The 23,072-nt window shown below is 39.2% G+C and overlaps 1 protein-coding gene across 1 annotated transcript in view; it reads left to right on the top strand.

Moving 5' to 3' along the window:
* Window positions 1-23,072, top strand: part of Tm9sf2 (transmembrane 9 superfamily member 2) — a 52,406-nt gene that overhangs the window by 11,795 nt on the left and 17,539 nt on the right. Inside the window, exons 3-9 of the mRNA XM_034498045.2 lie at window positions 4,871-4,938; window positions 7,065-7,158; window positions 13,767-13,894; window positions 17,327-17,456; window positions 19,262-19,386; window positions 20,930-21,041; window positions 22,070-22,149. Of these exons, the coding sequence (XP_034353936.1) occupies window positions 4,871-4,938; window positions 7,065-7,158; window positions 13,767-13,894; window positions 17,327-17,456; window positions 19,262-19,386; window positions 20,930-21,041; window positions 22,070-22,149 (737 nt within the window). The remainder of the gene's footprint in view (window positions 1-4,870; window positions 4,939-7,064; window positions 7,159-13,766; window positions 13,895-17,326; window positions 17,457-19,261; window positions 19,387-20,929; window positions 21,042-22,069; window positions 22,150-23,072) is intronic.

The following is a 23,072-nucleotide window of genomic DNA, read 5'->3' as shown; positions in this document are numbered from 1 at the left end:
TGAAGATAATTAGTATGTTAAATATAACAAGGAAAACATGAAATATTATAGCCAAATGGTAGTATTAGATCTGTAATAATGTAATCCTAACAGGAATACAATTTCAAGAGCAAGTTTAATGTTACATTGGATGTCTGGCATGCTGTCTACACCTGTGATCTCAGCATTTGGGAGGGGAGCAGGAGGAGGACTGGGAGTACAGGTAGGTCAAGTCCAACCTAGGCTACATAGGATCCTGTTCCAAAAATAAAAACAGAAGTTACATGAGAGAGCAAAATTGAGTCCCTTAAGTTTACTGGACTAAATAATTTGGTCTTAACTACATTGAGAAAGAATATTTGAAAAGAAACAATGTATACTTGAGGATGAGCACTTAGGTTTAGTACACAGGAGAGAGGTGAAGTATCTGAAGAATTGATACACAAAGACAAAGAGGCTCCTGAGAAGTAACATTGGCGTCTGTGAGTCTAGGACACTTTGGTGTTTGAACCTTGAGTTTTGCTGTAGTTCTGCTCCATTTCACATTTGTCAGGAGTATTGTATGAGAGTTTAGTAAAGTCATATGAGAGTGATCCAACTGTCGATAAAAAGATAGGTCATTGAAAAGATTACAACGTTTCCGTTTTCAAGGGTTGTTACTCCGAAGACACCAGAGGAGATAACATGGGAATAGAGAGCTGGATATGGTGGTGCAGAAACTTGAACATTTAGCAGTCTAAAAATGAGGCTTACAGGTAGACTAGGAGTCCAGCCCAGCTCACTGCTTAGACTTAGAGGGCTCTCAAGATAAAGGTTGTACACCTTTAGGTTGAGGAGGAAAGAATAATATTATTTAGTAATGATTGAAGATTGTTGGGAGCCGACTTTAGCAGAAAGCGGCTAGATCAACTTTGCAGCCATCTGGAACCATATACCCTGACGAAAGATTTGGTTTTCAATAGCCTACAACAGCTGAAGCACACTCTGATATCCCACATATTTTGTGTTGCTGTTTACAGCCCCCAGCTGCAAGGTGCACATGGTAGTCACGCCTGCAAGGCATGCAGTTCACGTGCTGTCCACGTGCTATCTACACCATACATGCCTGTAAGGCGCACATGCTATCCACGCCTGCAAGGCATTGCGGTGCTGTCCACGCTATAGACACCTGTAAGGCTTATGTCATATCAACACCTGCAAGGCACGTGGTATCCACGCGCCTACAAGGCACGTGGCAAAAGCCTATAAATACCTCAGAATTCCCTTCAATAAAAGAGACTTGATCAGACACCCTGTCTTGTCTCCATTCTTCGAGTCTCTTGCCCCAAGAGCCCCACTCTCTCTCTTGACCAGAGCACTTAGCCCCAAAAGCGTTGAGGCAAAAACGTTGAGGCTCTGTCAGTCGGACTGGTTCTCCAGCGCAGGGTGTCTTCCACTGTATCCCGCTTACTGGAGTCCCTGTTCAGGCACCACTAATGTTGAGGCCCACATTCTGCCTCAACACTTTTGTCAAGCTAAGTGCTCTGGTCAAGAGAGAGTGTGGCTCTTGGGGCAAGAGACTCGAAGAATGGAGACAAGACGGTATGATTCAGTCTCTTCTGTTTTCTCAAGTCTCTCTTATTGAAGGGAATGCTGAGGTATTTATATACACAAGCAGGAGAACACAAGTGAAAACATTTTACCACGTGCACCATACAGCTGAGGTCACTAAACAGCAAAACAAGCTATGTGGGATAAACAATATATTTATCAGAGTGTGCTTCAGCTGTTATAGGCTTTTGCCAACCAAGTCTTTCATCAGGGTATATGGTTCCAGATGGCTGCAAAGTTGATCTAGCCGCTTTCTACTAAAGTCGGCTCCCAACAGAAGATTACATGAACATCTGATATTTATTTATTTACTTTTTTATTTATTTTAGGACCCACAGTAATTGTTAAGCTTACTGGACCATAGTCATGTCCTTAGTTACCAATTGTCTAGGCTGCTTTTACACTATAAGAATAGAGCCAGTGGGTCCCACAGGACCTAAACTATTTACTCTGTCTCTTTATAGGAAAAGTTTGCAACCTCTGAGATGGACTAATAAAATGAGAGTTGCTTTTTCTGGAACAGAAAAGTTGTAGTGACTGGAATAAAAATGTTAAGTATACAAAGAGATTATTTATATGGCACCAGGCAGCATAACATGGTGTTCTATTACTTTGCTGTCCAATTCAGAGCCATTGGCCTCCTGTGACCATTTAAATTAAATACAAGTTAAGAATCAGTTTTTTGGCAATGCAATAACCTAAGTAGCTAATACAACTTAGGTGCCCAGTAGCTTCCAGTGGCCTAGAAGATACTGTATCCAAGAATGCAGATGAAGGACATCTCATCGTTAAAGTTCTGTTGGACAAGTGTTACACACTAGGAAGCACTTAGCTTTCCACCTTGGACATGGCACTGCAGAAGCTTCTCAAAAACTGCTAGAAACTGGGAGTATCATCTTTATTCTTCAGATATGAAAACCTAGACATGGGAGAAAGGAAGCTGCCAAGACTCCGAGCTTTGGTTGGAGTAGGATTTAAGTCTTGGCATCTTCACTTCCCAAAACAAGGTTGGGAAGAGGCTATGCCTGATGATAGTTGGCTTGTATTATGTCCTAGCAACATAGGCCTGAAGGTTTTCAAACTGAAAACATGCAAAGTCATATAGAATATAATAACTCATTCTTTAGGAGAAATTTGGAGGTGATAACCACCTCCTCTTCTGCATTAGATGTTAGTAGAATTGAATTCAGATGTGTTTTCATAACAGTGGTAGTGAAATTATTTTGACTGAGTAAGTCATCAGCTAGAAGCTTTGCCTTTAAAATGGTGGCATTTATTTGTCTTTAATTACTCAAATATTCTGTGATGCTGAAATGTCCTGACATCTTTATAGCTGAGATGGCCCATGGTATAGTTTATGTAAAAAGACATATTTTTAGTGTTGGAGACAGTACTGCCCCCCCCCCCAACACACACACGTTTTGTTTTTTTTTTTTTTTTTTTTTTTTTTTTTTTTTTGTGTAGCCCTGGCTGTCCCCGAACTTACTTTGGAGACCAAGCTGCCCTCAAACTCGCAGAGATCTGCCCCTATCTCCTGAGTGCTTGTGGTTAAAGGCTTCTCCCCTTAAGTAGAAGTATACAGTTTGCCTGTGAAGCTGTTTACAAAGGATCACACTATCATTAGGAGTTTAATCTTATTAGACGCTTCCTGTTAGTCATATCAATCTTTTTGCCTGTGTTTTAGCAGTTAGGCACTGTTCAGAATACTTTGTAAATGACAGCTAGTAGTCTAACATAGCCCTACAAGATAAATGCTACCATCTTTTTGTAGATAGAAGAAACATGAGAAAACTGACAGGTTAAATAACTTGACCCAAATCACACAAGGTTTAGAACCCAGGCAGTCTGGGCCATAGTCTGTGCTTTGGTCTGCTATATTTACCTTGTTATTTTAGTTCTTTCTTATTAGTAGTAGGGGAGAGGCAACCATGTAGCATTCAGGGAGTGTTTTTAGGAGGCGATTCTTCCCTTCCACCCCAGGATCGGGATAGCGAGCGAGCGAGCGAGCGAACTAACTAACTATGGTCATCAGGCACATGTAGCAAGCACTTTTCCCTGCTGAGCTTTGGCCTGTTTACATCACATTTCTTGTATTGCTTTTTAGGGGTTGGGTGTTAGCAAGTACTGAATGCTAATGAAATCAGCACGGTCATCCAGAGGCAGCCACAGCAGCCTTATCTCAGTGATGGCACTTGTCCAACTAAGTATCTCTTAAATTTTGTTTAAGTACCAAAAGTATTTCAGGGCAAAAATGGCTTACTGGGAGGCTTCATATATCTAGGAGAAATTTTGAAAACTTGAGTAGGAAGATCCATTTAATTCATGTTTCATAGGAAGTTAAGGCCTTTCTCCTCCTTTGTGTTGAACTTGATCTCACCCTCATAAATGTCTTCTCTGTTACTAGGTGTAGTGTGCCAATCTCAGATGGATCACATCTGCCCTCCAGAGTTAGACCATGTCGTCTTGGCTGCTTAAAAGTGCACATAAGCAGCACTCACCGTGTGGCTGGTTGAGAAAACTCCAACCAGTGGGGCAGCATTTCTTTCTTTGTGTTCTTTAAAGACAGGATGTATAGTTCTGGCTGTCCTGGAATTTGCTTTGTAGACCAGGCTAGCCTTGAACTCACAGAGATCCACTAGACTGCTGGGATTAAAGGTGTGAGCCACTACTGCTCAGCAAAATAACTTTTTAAAAAATACGTATTTATCTATCTATCCATCGATCGATCTAGACAAGGTCTCTTTTACTTTGGTTGTCCCGGAACAGACATTACTTTTACTTTCTAAGAGATGTATTTTGTTTTTATTTGGGGTGTGTGTGTGTGTGTGTGTAGGTATGTGCGTGTATGCACATGTATGCACTCGTGTTCCAAGAGGCCAGAAGAGAGCATCCAATCTGGAGCTGGAGATAAAGGTGGCTGAGAGCTGACCTAGTAGGGGTTCTGGGAACTGAACTCTGTCCCTCTGCAAGAGCAGTACACCCTCTTATCTTCTCTTTATCCCCTAAAATAGAAATCATTGTGGTGTAAAGTACTGAATTTGGAAATCAGACTTTTAAAAACAATTCGATAAATATGCTTTTTTTAAATATCTTATTTAATATTTTAGAAAATTTAGAATTTCAAAAGCATTAGCATCTGTAAAAGTTATAGGCATGTTTTAAATGCATATAATTTGTTAATTGAACATATTTGTTAAAGAATAGTTTAATAGTTCAAGCATATAGCATTTTCTTTAGTTCCAAGCTTGACTTGTGTCTGTCTTCAGGGTTCACATTCTAATCTTGTGCTTCCTCATTTCAGGCTGAGATAGAATTGTTTGTTAACCGGCTTGATTCAGTGGAATCTGTTCTTCCTTACGAATATACAGCGTAAGTTTTCCAGCTTGGATTTATATAAATGTTTATGTGACTCATTAGAATTTTGTGTGTAGAACTTTATTCGTTTCCTAAATGCATAGGGCCTGAATGTTTGGGTAGAGGCGATGGAGACAGGCTCTTGGTTTAGCCCTGTGTGGTTCACACTCTCGGGAAGTCTCCTTCCTCGGCCTCTCAAGTATTAGGATTGCAGGAATACACCATCACACCCAGTTTGGAAACACGTTCAGATAAAATGTGCTGTTCTGGGCTAAAGAGATGGCTCAATAGTTCAGAGCACATGCTGCTCTTTCAGAGGACTCAAACTCAGTTCTCAGCACCACATGATGACTTGCAAGTGTCCGGAACTCTAGTTGCAGAAGGATCCTCTGTCTCCTGGCCTCCATGGGCACCAGCACACATGAACACAAATGCAAATCGTGCTGAAAAACATAGATGCTTCTTTTTATGTTGCTTTATAGTATAATACATACATCAATGAAACAGTGATTTCCCTTTTTTATTTGACCATAAAAATGTAATTTTGTTCTTTTAAAATTTTTATTTATGTATATGGGTGTTTTACCTGATTGAATAACTGGAGTTAGAGATCGTCGTAAGCTGCCATCCATGTGGGTGCTGGGACTTGAACACACGTCCTGATAAAAAGCTGAGCCATCTCTCCAGCTTCTTCTATACATTTTAAAAGAATTCTCCTTCATATTATCCCCAGAAAGAACCACTATTTTGTCTCGGAAGCACTTTTTTCTCTAAATATTTGAATGTGTGTCATTGCAGTCATCTTTGTAACCTGCAGGGATTATGTATAGCACAACTGTTTACTTATTGCTTATTGATAAGCATTTCACTTCCAGATTTTTTAGGTTGTTGTTACTGTCTCATATATGAGGTGTATCTGTGGAGTCAGTGGTCTCCTTCTGCCTTCACCTGGCTTAGCTAATTACACTGAGCTGATCAAGCTCTTCGACAAACACTACCCATTGAGCCATTCTTTTTTGTCCTTCCAAGGTGTGGATTTTGTTGTTTGTTGTATTATGATGTGTGCTGGAAAAAAAAAAAAAAAACCCCACAAACTCTATAATCATTTAACTTCTGTATTCCATATTGGTTGTTACATAGTTCCTACATTCTAATTGACTTAATTTCTCCATAGTTCAAAGAGTTTAAAGGGCAATATTTGGTATACAAAAAAATATATATACAAAAGATATTACCCTATCAGAATCTCTCTGCCTAAGAATATGTAAGAAAGGAGTACAGAAGCCCCGAGTTGTCAGCCTAACTCATTCAGGGCTTGGTAACCTTTGGGAAAAGTCACTGTTTTTCTCGTTTCTGCTTGTTCAGTTAAGGAGTCAGCATGTCTACTTGAATCTGTACTTGTTAGGAAAATCTGGATCTGCTCCATGTTTGGAAGTGTTTTGTAATTTTTGAAATTTACCTTCCTCTGAAGAAGGATCTCACTCTCCTGTGGCCATTATGACAGCAGTCTTACATATACCCCATGGTATTTCTTAGTCAGTGCTCTGTCATTTTCTGTGACAAAATTGGGTTGAGTGGTCATACTGAAACCAAATTTCACTAAAGTTGACTTGTAGTACACAAAAATGATAGAAGATAGTCATAGGATTCTGAATGTGCTTTTCCATCCTTCTGAGTTCTCATAATGAAAGAATAGATGGGCACCATATCTGGGTGAGGTAGGTATAAGATTGATACATTTTCTGGAAGTGTTATTCTCTGGAAAGATTTGAATTAAGAAGTTACAACAAAAGTTAATCCTGAAAAAAAAAATGCCTGAAGAATAAGGATATATTATAGTATATAGTATATGTTATATATAGTTATATGTTATATGTAGTTAGATAATATATATTATAATATACTGTATATTATATATAATTAAACTTCACAAGAATAAGATATAATGTATAGATTTTTTAAAAGCCTTATATGTAAAATGTAGAATATTTCTAGTTCTGGTGGGAACTTTGATGCTTGAGACTTAAATATAAGCACATTCCTCATTTAAAGAGCTGCTAGGAAAGGAATCTTTGAAGATTGGCCAGTAGTTCTTTCCTCACTGTTTTATTCTATGTCTAAATGTTAATGTTCTTCCTCAGGTTTGATTTTTGCCAAGCATCAGAAGGAAAACGCCCATCTGAAAATCTTGGTCAGGTATTATTCGGGGAAAGAATTGAACCCTCACCATACAAGGTTTGTATTTGGTGTTAAATAGAAATTTCTTACTCATAGCTTTGGAGGTTTCTTTTTTATTCTTGTTTGAGAACTGTCACAAATAATTTGAATCTCACAGGTAAGGAGCAGCATTCATGAATAACCAACCTACCTTCCTTCCTTCCTTCCTTCCTTCCTTCCTTCCTTCCTTCCTTCCTTCCTTCCTATCTGTTGGGTGTGTGTGTGTGTATACATATATATGTATATATTTAAAAAATTTTTTAATGTGTAAGGGTGTTTTCCCTGCATTTATGTCTGTGTATCACTTATATGCCTAATGCCTTTAGAGATCCCTTAGAATTGGAGTTAAAGGGGATTGTGAACTGCCATGTTGGTTCTGGGAATCAAACCCTGGTCCTCTAGAAGAGCAGGCAGTGCCCTTAACCACTGAGCTATGTCTCCAGCCCCCAGTAGTAGTTTAGAAAGACCCTTCTTTTCATAGTGTGTCATTGATAGGTCTATGCTGTGTTGTGATGCCCAGTATGAAGGCTTCTGTCCTCCATGAAGCTTGCCTCACACTAGTTTCCAGTCATGGAAAATTGTCGCTGTTACTTTTTGTCTATCTCCTTCTCTTTCTGAACAGTGTCTATAGATTTCCTTGATTCCCAAGGGTGACATTGCCTGGGCTTCTCTGTTGGTATTTTGAAGAGATTTTTAATTTTCATTTTACTTTTAGTCTTGGGTTATTTAGCTTATCTTTCTGAATCATTACAAGTATTTTTGAGGGATGGGATATAGCCTATTTAGTACAGTGGGGTTTTTTGTTTGTTTGTTTGTTTCTTTGTTTTTTACCGTGTACAATGGCCTGGAGTCTGTCCTCAGCACCACAAAACCAAGTATGGTAGCACGAGCCTGTAATCCCAGCACTCGGGGTGGAGGGCAGGAAGCTTGAGTGTCCTCAGCTACTTGTTGAGTTGGAGGCCAGCCTGAATGACCTGAGACCAGTCTCACAAACAAAGAGTTTCTTTGAAATATCACATACATTTTTTTAGGACACCAGTTAAATGAAGCTGCACACATGCAAGATACTGTCTTTGATAATGAACTTCATCATTTCCCGTAATTATCTCCCTTTTTAAGCTTTGATCTTGTAAACTTATTCTCCCATATTGAGCAAACCTCTGGCCATTTTATATGTGCTCTCCTACTGTACAAAGATGAGTAGATATCTTTCAGAAAAATTAAGATGTTTATAATTATAATACATCACTGTATAAATAATTTAGTGTTTGAAAGACTATAAAATGAAAAGTAAGTCTTCTCCCTGAGTTCTACGTAAGTTTCTTTTTAACATTTCCTGAAGATTTGTGCACACATACAAGTTGATATAATTAGATTGCTACTTATATTTTAATATTCTGCACTTTACATTGTTCCTTCTCTTTGCTTTCTTGGGCATCTGGCCCTGCTAGAACTTTTCCTGTGATGCCTGTCATTTGGCTTCAGGTATTCCTCAGCCCACAGCTGCCTTTCCTGCCTTCCCATTCTTCCTTTCTGTGGCTTAGACTCTACCCTTAACAACTTTGCCTTCTATTCACTAGGCACTTCCTTCTTGTTGGCACTTTGTTACCTGGAACGTCCATCCAGTTAATCCCTGGGCCTGCACTTTTCCTAGTAGCCATCTTGCTCCCCCTCCATTCAGAACCTATTCTGTGAAGCCTCGGAGATAGAAAGATATTAACTGTATAAATTTAATCAGCTACTGTTTTTTTTTTTTTAATGTTTTATTTTTAAGTGTATGGGTGTTGTTACTTGCATGTATGTCTGTACCGTGTTTGTACAGTGGCTGTAGGGGCCAGAAAAATGGCATTGGGTTCTCTGGAACTAGTTACACATGGTTGTGAGGTGCTATGTGGATGCTGGGAACCAAACCTGGGTCCTCTGGAAGAGCTCCTAACCACTGAGCCATCTCTGCAGCCCCTATAGATTCATTTTAAATCATAAATCTATCATCTTCGTATAATCTAATCTGTAAGTCTCTGCTCTAAAAAATAACAGTTTTAAATTATTTTGAAAGACAGTTGAAGACCTTTGGAATTGAAGTCACTGGGAAAGAATTCATTGTGTCTGTATGGAGAGCACCAAGTAATCTCTGTTATGAGTTTGAGAGATTACTTTGATGGCATTGGATTCATTTGTAGTAGAGGGCGTTCTGAGGCATATCTGTGAAGTTATACAGACAACTGAAATATTAACATGGTGTCTCTTTTTACTTAGTGCTGGCTTTTAGAGAGTGGAAAGAGCCTGGCGGAGATGGTGCCTTTAATCCCAGCAGAGGGAGGTAGACAGGCAGATGTCTGCCTCGGGGATCTTACACTGCTAGGGACAGACAGCCTTTGGTACAACAGTAAACTGGAGAAGAACAGTTCCTGTCTCTAGTAGGAGCTCATTCTTGACATTTCTAAATGTGTGTAAGACCCTTGGGTCCTGGGATTTAATCTCTTGTCCTGGGGGTTGAGGTAAAGTAGAGCAGAAGGATTCTTAAATAGAGAAAGATATGTACCCAACATTTTTCACATTCTACAGAAACTTTTAGGGTCAAGGTCTGTGCTAAGCAGGGCATGGTGGCACATATGTCTGTGGGGATGCTAAGGGCAGTCCCAGGTTATCCTGTCCTCCAGACCAAAAAGTGTTAGGTTCTTCAATTCCCAATTTAAACCAGCCATAAATGATTTTTTCAAATGTATGGGTCATATTATTTTGGAATGTAGCTTTGATTAGAAATCCTGAATTAGAATTAGAATTTGTTTTGAAAGATGAGCTATAACCTACCAACCCTCTTTTTTTTGTTTCTTGTTTTCAAGACAGAGTTTCTTCATGTGGCCCTGGTCATTTTGGAACTCACTTCTGTAGACCAGGCTAGCCTTGAGCTCAGAGATTCTCTTACATCTGCTTCCCAAGTGCTAGGATTAAAGGTGTGTGCCACCACCACCTGCTAGATATTTTCACTCTGTTTAAGTCTACAGTAAAGGAAGAGTGATAACCAGCAGCAGAGGACACTCTCCATGTGAAGCTGCTTTGTTGCCTTTTTCTGTGACATCTGTTTAGGTCAGGAAAAGTGCAGCTTTTAGATGGTGTGCAGACCATAAAACCTCATGTATGTATAAACACTCACTGATGCATCCATTCACTGGGTTAACATTTGTGAGTTAGCTACTTTTTGTGTGCCCCAGGCACTATTACAGTTAGAGAATCTTAACAGTGGACAGGACAAAAGAAATCCCTGGCCTTCTTGGATCTTTGGTCTTGATGGCAAGGAGAAGACTGGAGATAGTATGTCAGTAAAAAGTAAAAAGTACTTTTTGCTTTCCCAAAAAAGTAAAGCAATGTGGACAGAGAGTTTGTCATTTTAGATTAAGACTTACTAAGAGGGGATATTAAAAATGTAAATTTAAAAAGTCTCACTGAGAAAGTGACTTTTGACTACAAGAGCTTAAGAATAAGTGAGGGAGTAAGCCACACAAGTGCCTAGGGAAGGAGTGTCCGAGCAGACAGCAGATGCCTGGTCCCCAGGTGTGGACTTGCCGGGGGTATTCAAGGTACACACATAAAGGAGTACAGCCTGATCGAGGGCGTGATAGAGACTGATGAGCGGTTAGAGCACAAGAAATGGGCTGTTACAGGAGGAAGCACAGTTGAGTGGCGGGGCACTTAGAGCAAGCCTTACACCACGAGAAACAACGGTGGCTAAAACTTTGGACCCTTCACATCTGAGCAAGATTGGAGATTGTTGCATCAGAGTGACTCTGACATGGTCACTCACTGTTGGGGTGTGTTGAGAACAGACTGATGGGTGTAAGGAGAAACCCCAGTCAGGAGATTTTACAGCCATCTAGATAGGGTTTGATGGTGGGTTAGACCTTAGGGAGGAGATTGTGATATAGTTGGGCTCTTAAAATCTGCTTGGTTTTTTTTTGTTTTTTGTTTTTTGTTTTTTGTTTTTTTTGAAAGTAGAGCTAAGGAATTAGATACAGCTTGGGGTTTTCATTTTCCAAGGCAGATAAAACAGAAGTGGTGTGAGCAGAAAAGTCCATTTGGGACATCTCATGCCCTCTTCTGGCTATTGTGGTACTTGCACACATTTGGCACATGGGCACAATAAAATTAAAGATGTGTATTTTATAATATGGAGAGTGATAGAACAAGACACCTACCCACCACATATGTGGGCACACCTACACCTCTCTGCATGCATATACACCACAAAATATAATACAATTGAGTAAAATAGGACAAAATTGAGCTTGTGTGTCACAAAGGGGGGTTGGTTTCTTTGCCATCTAATAACATTTTAAAATTTTTATCAAAACTTAAGTACTTGGGCCTGGAAAGATAGCTCAGCAGTTAAAAGCACTCCTGTGTTTTCAGATTTGATTCCCAGCATCTACATGGCAGCTTAAAGCTATCCATAACTCCAGTCCCAGAGGATCCAGCACCTTTACCTGGTCTGTATGAGCGTGCATGTGGTATATGGACATACACATAAAAATAAAAAGTACTGTTAAATCCACAGCAACAGTGATTTAATGTACAGAATTTCTAACTAAACGTAAGGAGAGGAGCATTGTCTCTATATAGCTCAACCCTTTTGGGCTATATCCTGACTAGCATTTCTTGGTTTGTGTCTTTACTGCCTTGATTTTTCTGATATGTAACACGTGGAGAAGGCCAACCTTACTCATTTATTGGATAGAATACATGAGCCTTGATGAATGTAAAGTACGTAGCACATGGGAGCATCAGAGGAATGTTAACTGTTGCTCTGTAGTCAGTTGTTACCAGGGCTGGAGGGTGGCTCAGTTGGTAAAGTGCTTGCTACATAAGCATAAAGACCTGAATTCAGAACCGCAGTACCCACATAATAGCTGGGTATATCAGCATATGTATCTGTAATCCCAGTTGGGGAGCATGGAGGCCCTGCAGCTGTGAGTCAGTGAGCTCCAGGTTCACTGACAGTCTGTCTCAGAACTAAAGTGGAGATCAGTAGATGAGGATGTCTGACTTTGGCCCATGGGCTTCTTATGCTGCACATGTGTAAGATGCACACATGTAAGACGCCTGATCGCTTGCGCACTGTCTCCTTTGGTCTTTTTTATTTTCCTTTTCAGTTGAGCACAAAAGTTGAGTCAGCTAAATCCAGTTCCCACCCATTAGATTGAAGTGTAAGATTTACTGTTGGATGGCTGATAGCAGAGATAATGTCTGTCTCTCCTTTTCTAATTGGACATCTGTGCCTCTCATTCTGTCATATTAGTACTTTTGTGTTACTATCTTCAGTTTTTAAAAATGAACCTTGAAGTTCAGAATCATGCTCCAGTACCGTTTTAGATGGAGGCAGTGATGTGAGAATGGAACTGCTGGCTGACAGGTGGCAGCAGTGGGCTGCACTTGCACATTCACCTCAGCTAATGGACAGCAGCTCAGTTGCTGCAGGGGTGTCAGTAAATGACATACAGAAGTCTGCCACTAGCCAGCTGTTAGTACACACCTATAGGGATCCCAGCATGTGGGGGGCTTAGGTAGAAGAATCCGAATTTGAGGCCAAACTGCAGATCTTGTTTCAAAAACAGATCAAAAATCGAAAATCAGGTGGGCTATTTAGAAACAAAATATTTTGTTTTGTTTTTGGAGACAGGGTTTCTCTGTGTATTCTTGGCTATCCTGGAATTTAATGTGTAAAACAGGCTAGTCTTGAACTCAAGAGATCCACCTGCCTCTGCCTCCAGAGTCTAAGATCAAAGGCATGTGCCGCCACCACCCAGCAAAACGTAATTTTTGCATTAAAAATTATTGTGGTTTATTTATATAGTTGATATGTCACAGCCTTCTGAAAATATGGTGATGTTTATTTGGGGGCGGTTTTGTTTTTTGTACTGGATGTTGAACCAGAGCCTCATGCCCACACACTCTGCAGTGTGCTCTACTCCTCACTTCTCAGCCCAAGACTCAAATGCTCCCAGTAAATCATCATGAACCTACTATTAAACTATTATGTGAATGATGTGTGTGGGAGGGAGGTAAATAATTCTGGACTCAAAATTGGAGGACCTCTAGTTTTTAAATTTGGTTACTAATTTTTAATTTTACCTTTTTTTATATGTAGAATCCTGAAAATTAGCAGTCTTTAAACTTAAGTAAAGGGTCATGTTTGCTTTGATTTTAGATATTCAAATGTGGCATTGTGGTCACTGCTGAGTCTCCTAGGGAACATTAGGGGCACTTGATTGGTTCCTGTTCACTTGGATGCTAGCACAGAAATCTTGGGTCCTTGTTACTAGAAGCCATCAGCTCCAGAAGTGTAGAAGGTACCTATGGGGAAATGTTCTGTGTTTTTCTTCTAGATTACACTTACATGTAGAAGATGAATAGATTGAAGTTACCAGAACACAAAAGAAAAACGTAGGATAAGAAAAATTGAAGTCTTTATAGAGAAGCGGACTGAAGGTCCAGTGTGACTGAGTGAGCTGCGGTGCAGTTTAGATGTTTATCAGCAGTGTTGGTGACTTCAACTAGCTGTTATCTTAGGAAGAGCCTGTATCTTTTTGCATAATTTTTATTAATATACCTTCTGCTTTCTTTTTATACAGTTTACATTTAATAAGAAGGAAACCTGTAAGCTCGTTTGTACGAAAACGTATCATACAGAGAAGGCTGAAGACAAACAAAAGTTAGACTTCTTGAAAAAAAGCATGCTACTGAACTATCAGCATCACTGGTGAGACAGAGGGTTAGCGGATGGGGCTTTGGTGGTGAACTTTCCGTATCAATGTCTATAGAGATTACATTGTAGGTTGCATAGAATATAACAGACTATTGTTCATTCAAGAGCAGTGTTAAAGCAGACGGTTGTGTCAGGTGCTTCTTGTACTCAGTCCTGCTGCTCTGCTTCTCTGGTGCTGTGTAGTTAACACAGGCACATTTATGGTAGAGGGATTAGCTGGGATCAACCAAGTGAAGTTTACTGTTTGTTAGTAGCAGCTTGTTACAAATGGAGTCCACTTCTTGTTTTGTAACCATGGTGCAGCATTAACAAGTTTTTTACCAGTTTGTGTCGAGGATTGTTTAGACTCTGGGTCCTGGAGATAATGGAAGCAGAGACTTGGAGGTGTGTCTTGGCAGAATGTTGACTGGCATGTGCAAGGCTCTTGGTTTTATTCAAGTACTGCAGGTAGGAGAGATAGCAGAAGCATTTATTCCTTAGCCACTTCCATACAGGAAGGTATCTAGAAATTTTTAGCTAACCTTTACAATTAGTCTGGGTCCTATTTTAATACCAGATAAGTTAATAAGAAGGAAATCAATTTAAGGTAGTTTACAAAGTTAGGAAGTATTCATTAGTGAAATTTACTAAGCGGTTTGTAAAGGCAGTTACACAAACAAATGACTGCTTTAAAAAGTCAACTGGAAAGTGCTATTAAATAATAGTTTTTGCCATTGAATTGGGAAAGTTTTCTGATTTTAAGCCTGCATCATAAACAGGAATTTGGAGATTTGTAATTCTAGATTTTAGTCCTGGACCCCCAGGCCACTCTATTTTTGGAAACACTGATTCTCAGTTGTGTGTTTACTGAAACTTGAGTTGAGTATATTTTTATTTTTTGAAGGTTTATAACTTGATTTAAGCAGAATTGCAGAAATAAAATGTGTCCCTCAGAATTTGAAAGATCTTTAAAAGTACTGAATTCTTATGGAATCTTACTGTGAATTTATTTCCTTCCTTTGTACCAAGCTGCTTTAGAGAGGCTATGATTACTTTCTAAATTATTAAGCTTGTGAAAAACCCTCAAGTGGTACAGAAAAATATTAAATAGCAAATAAGAGTTGCCTAGTGCTGCCAGCCGTTTATTCTGTCCTGCCCCCTCCTGGGCACAACTGTTCGTCATCCTTGTTTTCAGATTTCTGCATTTGTGTGTATGTGAAAGGGTGGGCATTGTTAGAAAATACAAAAGCTGACATATTGTGTACTTTATTCTGTTTGCTTGTTTTGTTTAAGGACATATTAGGCATTTTTCCAGATCCGATGCCTTTGTAGATCTATAATTTCATTTGTTTTTATAGTTGAAGGAATTTTATGATGTGAATGCTAATTTTTCTTTTCCTATAGAACATTGTGACCAATAAATTCTTCATCTTGTTATTGAAAACGGTTATTGGGATATAGTTTTTTATTTGAGTTGTAATTTTTATTTTTACTTGGGCCATTAAAAGTGGGTTAGAGATCTTTGGGGCTGACTTTATTCACAGCTGGAGCCGCTCCATCATTCTAGAGCCTGTTTTTGATCCCCACACTGGTGCCTGAACTCCGTTCAGCTGTCCGGCGCACTCTGTCCCTCTGCTTTTTATCTAGGATTCTGAATCCGAGAGTACATGTGTCCATGTATTCCTGGAGACTGGATATCGGGTCTTAATTGTGCTGAGCAAGCACTGTACTACTGGGTTCTTTATGATATTTTAAAAATAAAATCATACTTCATACTGAGTGTGCAATGACAGAGAACTTCTAGACTTATGGCAGCTTATGGTATAGAAAGGGATTAGCACATTTTGTCTCAGATCCTACCAGTTCAACAAAGGAGAGTGGTGTACAATTTTCAAAACTGCAAAATCCTCATTAGTATAAATCTCCTTGTGTTAAAATTACACAGTAGGACTTAATTGCCAAGTTTCATTCAGTTTTGCTGCACTTTTGGTTACTTTAGTCTAATCAGAAACTTATAACTGAACTATTGGGAAAGTTTTATTGCTGGCAGTATTTAGCACAGAGGTCCTGGAACGTAGAAGAGAAAGTGCCCTCTGCACTGGAAGGAGTTCTTTCTGGGAGAGAGTTGGGACCAGTCATACACCTGTAATTCTTAGACTCTTCTTCCATACTCTTATCCACTGTGGTCTATTGAGATTAGGGTTGCATTTTTAGAAATTTAATACTGCTTCCTAAAAAAAAAAAAAAAAAGAAAGAAAGCAGTGATTTTAAGTGGTATTCTTTAAACTTCCTTGCATTTATTTCAAAGAGGTTTTCTTTCTATTTAGTATGTTCTAATACCTGAAATAGCTATTAAATCAAGACATTAAATAAGTTACAAATAAGTAAAATATTTATTTTTAAAACTCTAATTGCCCCCAACTTCATATTGCAACTAGCACTCTAATTGGTGGCTAGCATAAAGACATTTTATGTTGCCTGTATACACTCACTGGTTATAATTCATTCTGTCTAAAGCAACTGACTGATTATTTAGTTCCCCACAAAACTCTTCAATTATTTATACAGCATCGTTTTATGTTTCTAATATTTTATAATGTTATAGTCTTTTGGGTGTAATAGCAAACAGCTTAATAATGTAGGTGACTCTAAAATTTGTACATGGAGCGCCATTAAGTAGCACTAAATATGACAAGACATGTTTTATTAGATCATTAATATACACCTTGGGTGAATATAGAACCATAATTTTACTTCCTAGGGCACACATTAATTAAAAAATAAAACATGCCCTGGAGTGTAGTCTTCTGACTGTAATAGAGCTAGTACATTTTGGCTGTTTTTTTATTTTGTCTCCTGTAGTGTGTTCTAAGCATGGGGGGGGGGACCACATGCTCAGACTGTAATGTAGCTTCACGGTGCCACAAAACTTCATTCTTCTTTTACTGTTTTTTTTTTCACTATAAAGTTTGAAAGATTTGGTTCTCTTTCTTTATGGCAATGTTTCTTTAATCACTTGGATTTATAAGTTTTAACAAAATACTATAATTTCTACTTTTTTCCTCACTCTTCAGTTAAATATCATCTTGCAGATGTATTCTTTTTGCCTTGTTGAGTTACTGTAATAGACATCACTTATGTCTACCTAAAAAGCTCCAAAGGAACCAGAGGCATTGTTTTGCACCTGTGTAACTCAGGTGCCTAGATGATGTCATTAAATTCACAGCTGCAGCAGGCTGACTTGTAGAACTCCTTTTCTGCATGCATTTGTTGTTTCAAAGCCTCTACTAACTGTGCTCTTATTACAGTGTATCATGGGTTCCGTGAAAACGTGTGAATGTTGGAATGTTTAGGCATTTAGAAATGTTTACACGACGATGCTGATTTAAGCTGTGCTTCTTAGCTGTTTACTCAGATCACTAACTTGACTTTTACTTACACGCACAGGATTGTGGATAATATGCCTGTTACGTGGTGCTATGACGTTGAAGACAGTCAGAGGTTCTGTAATCCTGGATTTCCTATTGGCTGTTACATTACAGATAAAGGCCATGCAAAAGATGCCTGTGTTATCAGTGTAAGTGTGTGGTAAACTTTGTACTGCTTTTTAGGAGAGTTTAGTCTTTGAACAGAACTGTTATAGACAATGAATGTTAGATGCGCTAAAGTGTTACTTTAATACTGTGCAAATTTAACTCTAGAAATGAAATCAGTCAGATTCAGTTCAAGATTAACAGTCTCTTATGGTAGGTTCTGTGTTAAGGGCTAAGCCTTTGTTCTAACTCAAAGGCTACACCGTGGGGCTGGGGGGACAGTTCACCTCTTAAAACCTTGTGGACAGAACCTGAGTTTGAGTCCCAGTGCTCCAATTCCAGGAGACCTGGTGTCCTCTCCTGTCCTGCAAGAGGACTGGTACTCAAGGCACACATATACTTACAACACTCAAAAAAATACATTTACTTTAAGGGCTGAAACCATGGCTCAGAGGCTAACAGCATGTACTGCTCTTCCAAGGAATACAGCTTCAGTTCCCAGCTGGTTTACAACCCCTCCAGCCCAAGAGAATCCTCCACAGACATACACCCATGCAGATAATTAAAAACAAAAATAAACCTTTTAAGGTTTTGGAGACAGGGTCTCAACCACATAGCCCTAGCTGTCCTGATACTCTCTGTGTAGACCAGGCTGGTCTCAAACTCAAACTGTCTCTGCCTCCCGAGTGCTGGGATTAAGGGCATGCACCACCATGCCCCTGCTAAAAATAAGTCTTTTTAAAAGATTTTTTTTTTAATTAAAAAAAAATTAGATTCAGGGGCTGGAGACATGGTTCAGCAGTTAAGAGCACTGACTGCTCTTCCATAGGTCCTGAGCTCAGTTCCCAGCAATCACATGGTAGCTCACGACCATCTGTAATGGGATTCAATGCCCTCTGGCATGTGGGTATACATGCAGATAGAGCACTCAACATTAAATAAATACATAAATCTTTTTTAAAAAACTTAAAGCATTTTTCTACTTAAAAAAAAAAAAGTTAGACTCAGGGTCAGTGAGATGTTTCAGTAGGTGAAGGTACAGGATGACCTGGCCTCGGTTCCCAGGACCCACATGGAGAAGGATATGACTGACTCCCTGAGCTTGTGGCTCTGGCCACCCGCCATACATGTGCCCACACATACAATCTGTAATAAGTTACATTTGTAAACCTTGTTAAAGAAAACACATAAAAGTATTAAGGAAAAATAAGAAAAGGTGCTAAGAGTAGGAGGAGCTCTGCAGGAGGAATGTCTGATGCATAAATCTTAGTTAAGAACGTGTAGACACTCGAGAGTCAGAAGGGCATCTCTAAGTTTGTGAATTTGTATCACAGAAGTTGAAGAATATACTTTTTATCAAACCTGTTTGTCTTTGAAACCCTGCTTTTATGATGAAAATGTTAGAAGAGACATTAATGTGGAACTGTTATTAAAATCTATATGTAATAGTCACTAATTTTATATTATTTTGTTGTTACCAATATTGTGAGTATAAGGTTTCCACATCCTGGGGCTCCCTGGTGAAGTCTCTTACAGGATGTGATCTACTCAGTCAGCACATCCTCCTTAAAGTGGTTCATCCTCTGGGAAAGTTGAACAAAGGCACTTGAGTAGCCTAGGTTGTTGCTCGTAAACCTTAAATGTGGACAATTTAACATTCGTAATATAACTTTTTTTTAGCATATTTTAAGTAAAAGCTAGAAAATATTAGTTACTTACTCTTTTAAGCATATATTTATTAATTTTATATAAAAATTAAAGCCTTAGCTACCATAGCTGTTTGTGAGACACTGTGCTGGATTGTCCTGTAGCCAGTGTCGTGTCTTTAACTGTAAGTTCTGCTTCACAGTCAGAATTCCATGAGAGAGATACTTTCTACATCTTCAATCACGTTGACATCAAGATATATTATCATGTGGTTGAAACTGGGTCGATGGGAGCAAGACTAGTGGCTGCCAAACTTGAACCTAAAAGGTAAATATACAGTAGGTTTAACAACTAGACACAAACAAACAAAACCCTACTGCAGCCAGGTGTAATAGCTCACACTTACAGTCCTAGCACTTGGGGAGTCTAAGGCAGGAGAATTGCAGTGAGTTCAAGGCTGGCCTAGGTTACATTGTGAGTACCAAGCTAGCCTGCACTAAAGAGTGAGATTGTGTACATCAACAACTCCCAATAAACAAATATATGTAAAACTTAGTTCCAAAGCGTAAGTGTATTTTGACATTATATAGCTTATTACTTAATCATTATTCTGACATTTGCAGATTAATTGCAGTGAAAACTCCTGTTAGTGTGTGAAGTTTGTTTGGTTTTATTGTTGTTGTTTTATAGGCTGCTCAGAGAAACAGTAGTAGTTATTTTACTGTAATGGGAAGTGGTCAGATTGGCATACCTTTCCTCATTTTGCTTTGCTTTCCATTCAGGAATTTTCACAACCTTTTGGTTTGTTATAGGCACAAAGTCTCCTTGTGGTGGAAAGAGCATCTTTTCAGTGACAGGTGGCTTTGCCGATCAGAGGCCCAATGTGGCCGTTGGTCCTGTCGTTTTAAAGTCTCTATGCCAGTTTGTAAGAGAGTCTTTAGAGGTTGTCGGGTGTTTCTTACAAATACCTGTTTTGAGCCAGATCTGGTGGAGCCTGCTGTTTCCAACAATCAGGACACAGAGACAGGCAGATCTCTGAGTTCCAGGACAGCCTGGTCACTCCCAGGACAACCATAATTACACAGAGAACCCCTTTTGTGAGAGAGACAGGGGAGGCAGATAGAACAAGAATGAACCTGTTTTGGTTGTGGGTTGTATTTTTTCCATGACTTTTTTTGCCACTGAATTAGCCATGTTAACATTTCACATTAATGATAGTAAAGAAGTACATGATATACTAAGATGACAATTAAATTAAACTTCCTCCCTCTGTGGACTTTGCTTTCATAAGATTGACTAGGTACAGTGGCGTATGCCTGTAGTCCCAGCAGGAGGGTCACTTGAGTCCAGACATGAAGACCAGCATAAACATCGTGGCAAGACCCTATCTTAGAAGAGGAGTGGGCTTCAGTGTTCTTTTAAATGCAGCGGTTCAGATTTTTTTTTTTTTTTTTTTTTTTTTTTTGCTTATAGTTGAGTGTGTAACTAAGCACATTATTTCTGTGATATAAATGTTTATGTTACAAAGTGTGACATGAGCAACAAAGTGTGACATGAGGACCAGGGAGATAGCTCTGCTGTAAATGTTTTCCAAGTAAATCCTAGTTCAAGCCACCTATCGCACAGTAGGAGGAGAGGCCTGGCTCCCCAAGTGTCTCACAGTCTCCACACACATACATGCCATGGCACACATGCATGTGCATGCACACACAGATTCAGATTTGAGACAGATTTTGTAAGGTGGTATGAATGATGTCATTTTTAATGTTTAGCTGCATTGTGAGATACAGAGACAATTTATGACCTGTATTTTATCCCATTTTTTAAACTGAACTTTTTTATTATCTTCCCAAAACGTTTCTTCCCACAGCTTCAGACATACCCATATAGATAAACCAGACTGCTCTGGACCTCCCATGGATATAAGTAACAAGGCTTCTGGGGAGATCAAAATTGCCTATACTTATTCTATTAGTTTTGAGGTGAGTTTGTTTTTAATCTTTAGTATAATTCAGACATTGATTTTAAACATGTAGCACTTAAGCTAATTAAAAATACTAATGGTCTAGCCTATCAAGTTGATAAGCCTTTAATGAGCTGCTTTGTAGAATAGCCTGTCACTGTGCCAAACAACATGATTGTTCTTAAAACTAAGTCCTCGTCTAAATGTGCTTCCTGTGTGTTACAACCAAGAGATACATACAAGACAAGCTGCAGGAATAGGCATAGCCAGTGATGTAAAATGTTAGACATGCCAGAAGCTGTGGGAAACACCACCATTGTTTGCAGTCAGCATGAGGGTATCCATTTAAATGGAGAGTTTCATGTTGGGTTTCTTATAATATTAAGAAATATTTTTTATCAGTGGAGAAGTTGCCTAGGAAAGAAAACATGATCATCTAGAGTGTGGGTGCTTTCCATCTCTGCTTTAGAAGTTCTATCTTGACTAGCTTATATCATTGGGGTGTTTAATGTCCCCATGTGTAGTGTTTAGTTTTCAAGGCCAGCACAGTGAACAGTGTGTGTCTTTAGGTAAGACCCCAGTGTAAGTGGCATTTAAGATGTTCATCGTATCTGGATTTTAGCTGTGGTCTTATTGGTCATCCTGTGGGTGCAATGTAAAGAAAAACTCATTCTGTTTGGTTATTTTCTCAAGAAATTAAATATAGCTCTATATTTTGGTATTGAAAATCTACTTGTACTAGCTATAATTTAGAGCTAAGCTTTTAAAAGACATAAACATGTAAGTGTTGCTGTAACTGTTGCCAGGCCTCTTGGGTTTGGGTTTTTAGTTGTTGTTGTTGTTTTGTTTTTAATTTACTGGTTAGTTTCATTCTGATTTGCACTAGACTTGAATAAATCTGAAATTACCTCATTCTCACTAGTGATTTAGGTACTACTGTTAAAATTAGAGGTGTTGACTGAATAGGAGAGTGAACTATTAAAAAGAATTTTCAGGTTCTTGATGTACTTTGTCAGAAGATGCTCAGTTTCTTTCTTCCCCCTCTAGGAAGAGAAAAACATCAGATGGGCGTCTAGATGGGACTATATTCTGGAGTCTATGCCTCACACCCATATTCAGTGGTTTAGGTAAGAGTACAGTTTGTGGGCCTTCGGCTTTCTGCTTGCTCTGCTCCTTGTCCCTGTGAGCATTTCATCTCCTCCAGCCCTGTTCAGTGTGTTCAGTAGCCAAGACCAGAGTTCAGATCCTAATTAAGCTTAAGCCAGTGGTTCTCAATCTTCCTAATGCAGTGTCCTTTAATACAGCTCTTCATGTTGTGGTGACCCCCCCCCCCCCAGCTATAAAATTAAGTTTGTTGCTACTTCATAGCTGTAATTGTGCTACTGTTATGAGTCGTAATGTAAATGTTTTTAGAGATGAGGGCTTGTCAAAGGGGTCACAACCACAGGCAGAGAATCCATGCTTTAAGCCATGAGGTGTTTGGGCAGGCCATCTATTTCTAAGTTTGTTTCTTAATCTAAAAGTACTTTGCTCATGGGAGTGATAAAAGACTTAGAGATCATGGGATAGAGCATCTGAGGATATTCCTGGCTGGTGTTCTTGTCAAGTTGCTCAGGAAACTGCCATTGTTCTCTCCAGAGCTCATTGACTGTGCTGTCTCTCTCCTTTTCCTACTTTTCTGACTCCCTTTTTGAGATTCTCTAATTGACTGTAAACTTTCCCATCAGTAAGTGTCTTAAGGTACAAGCCAGTCCTTTGTTGCCTTGCTTGTATATATTGGAGTGACTTGGAAACAGTAGTTAACTGAGTGATGTTCATCACACAAAAGTCATTCTGACTTTACACTGTCCAGCTGTAGAGGCTATGGATGTGTAGTTTAGTGGAAAGAGGCTTGCCTGGGTGTCCCTCAAATCAGTCTGCAATACCACACGTGCACATAAAGAATAATAATAACTCTGAGCACAGTGACTAGTGTTCATGAGTGCTGGAGCTAAAGGCATGGCTGCTACCCGGCCCTGTTTAGCTATTTTAACAGTTTTTGACGCTGCTC

The sequence above is a fragment of the Arvicanthis niloticus genome, chromosome 3 (genome assembly GCF_011762505.2).
Source record: "Arvicanthis niloticus isolate mArvNil1 chromosome 3, mArvNil1.pat.X, whole genome shotgun sequence".
Taxonomy (NCBI): Eukaryota; Metazoa; Chordata; class Mammalia; order Rodentia; family Muridae; genus Arvicanthis; species Arvicanthis niloticus.
Note: the sequence above shows the minus strand (reverse complement) of the source record. Positions and strands in the feature narration are given on the sequence as shown.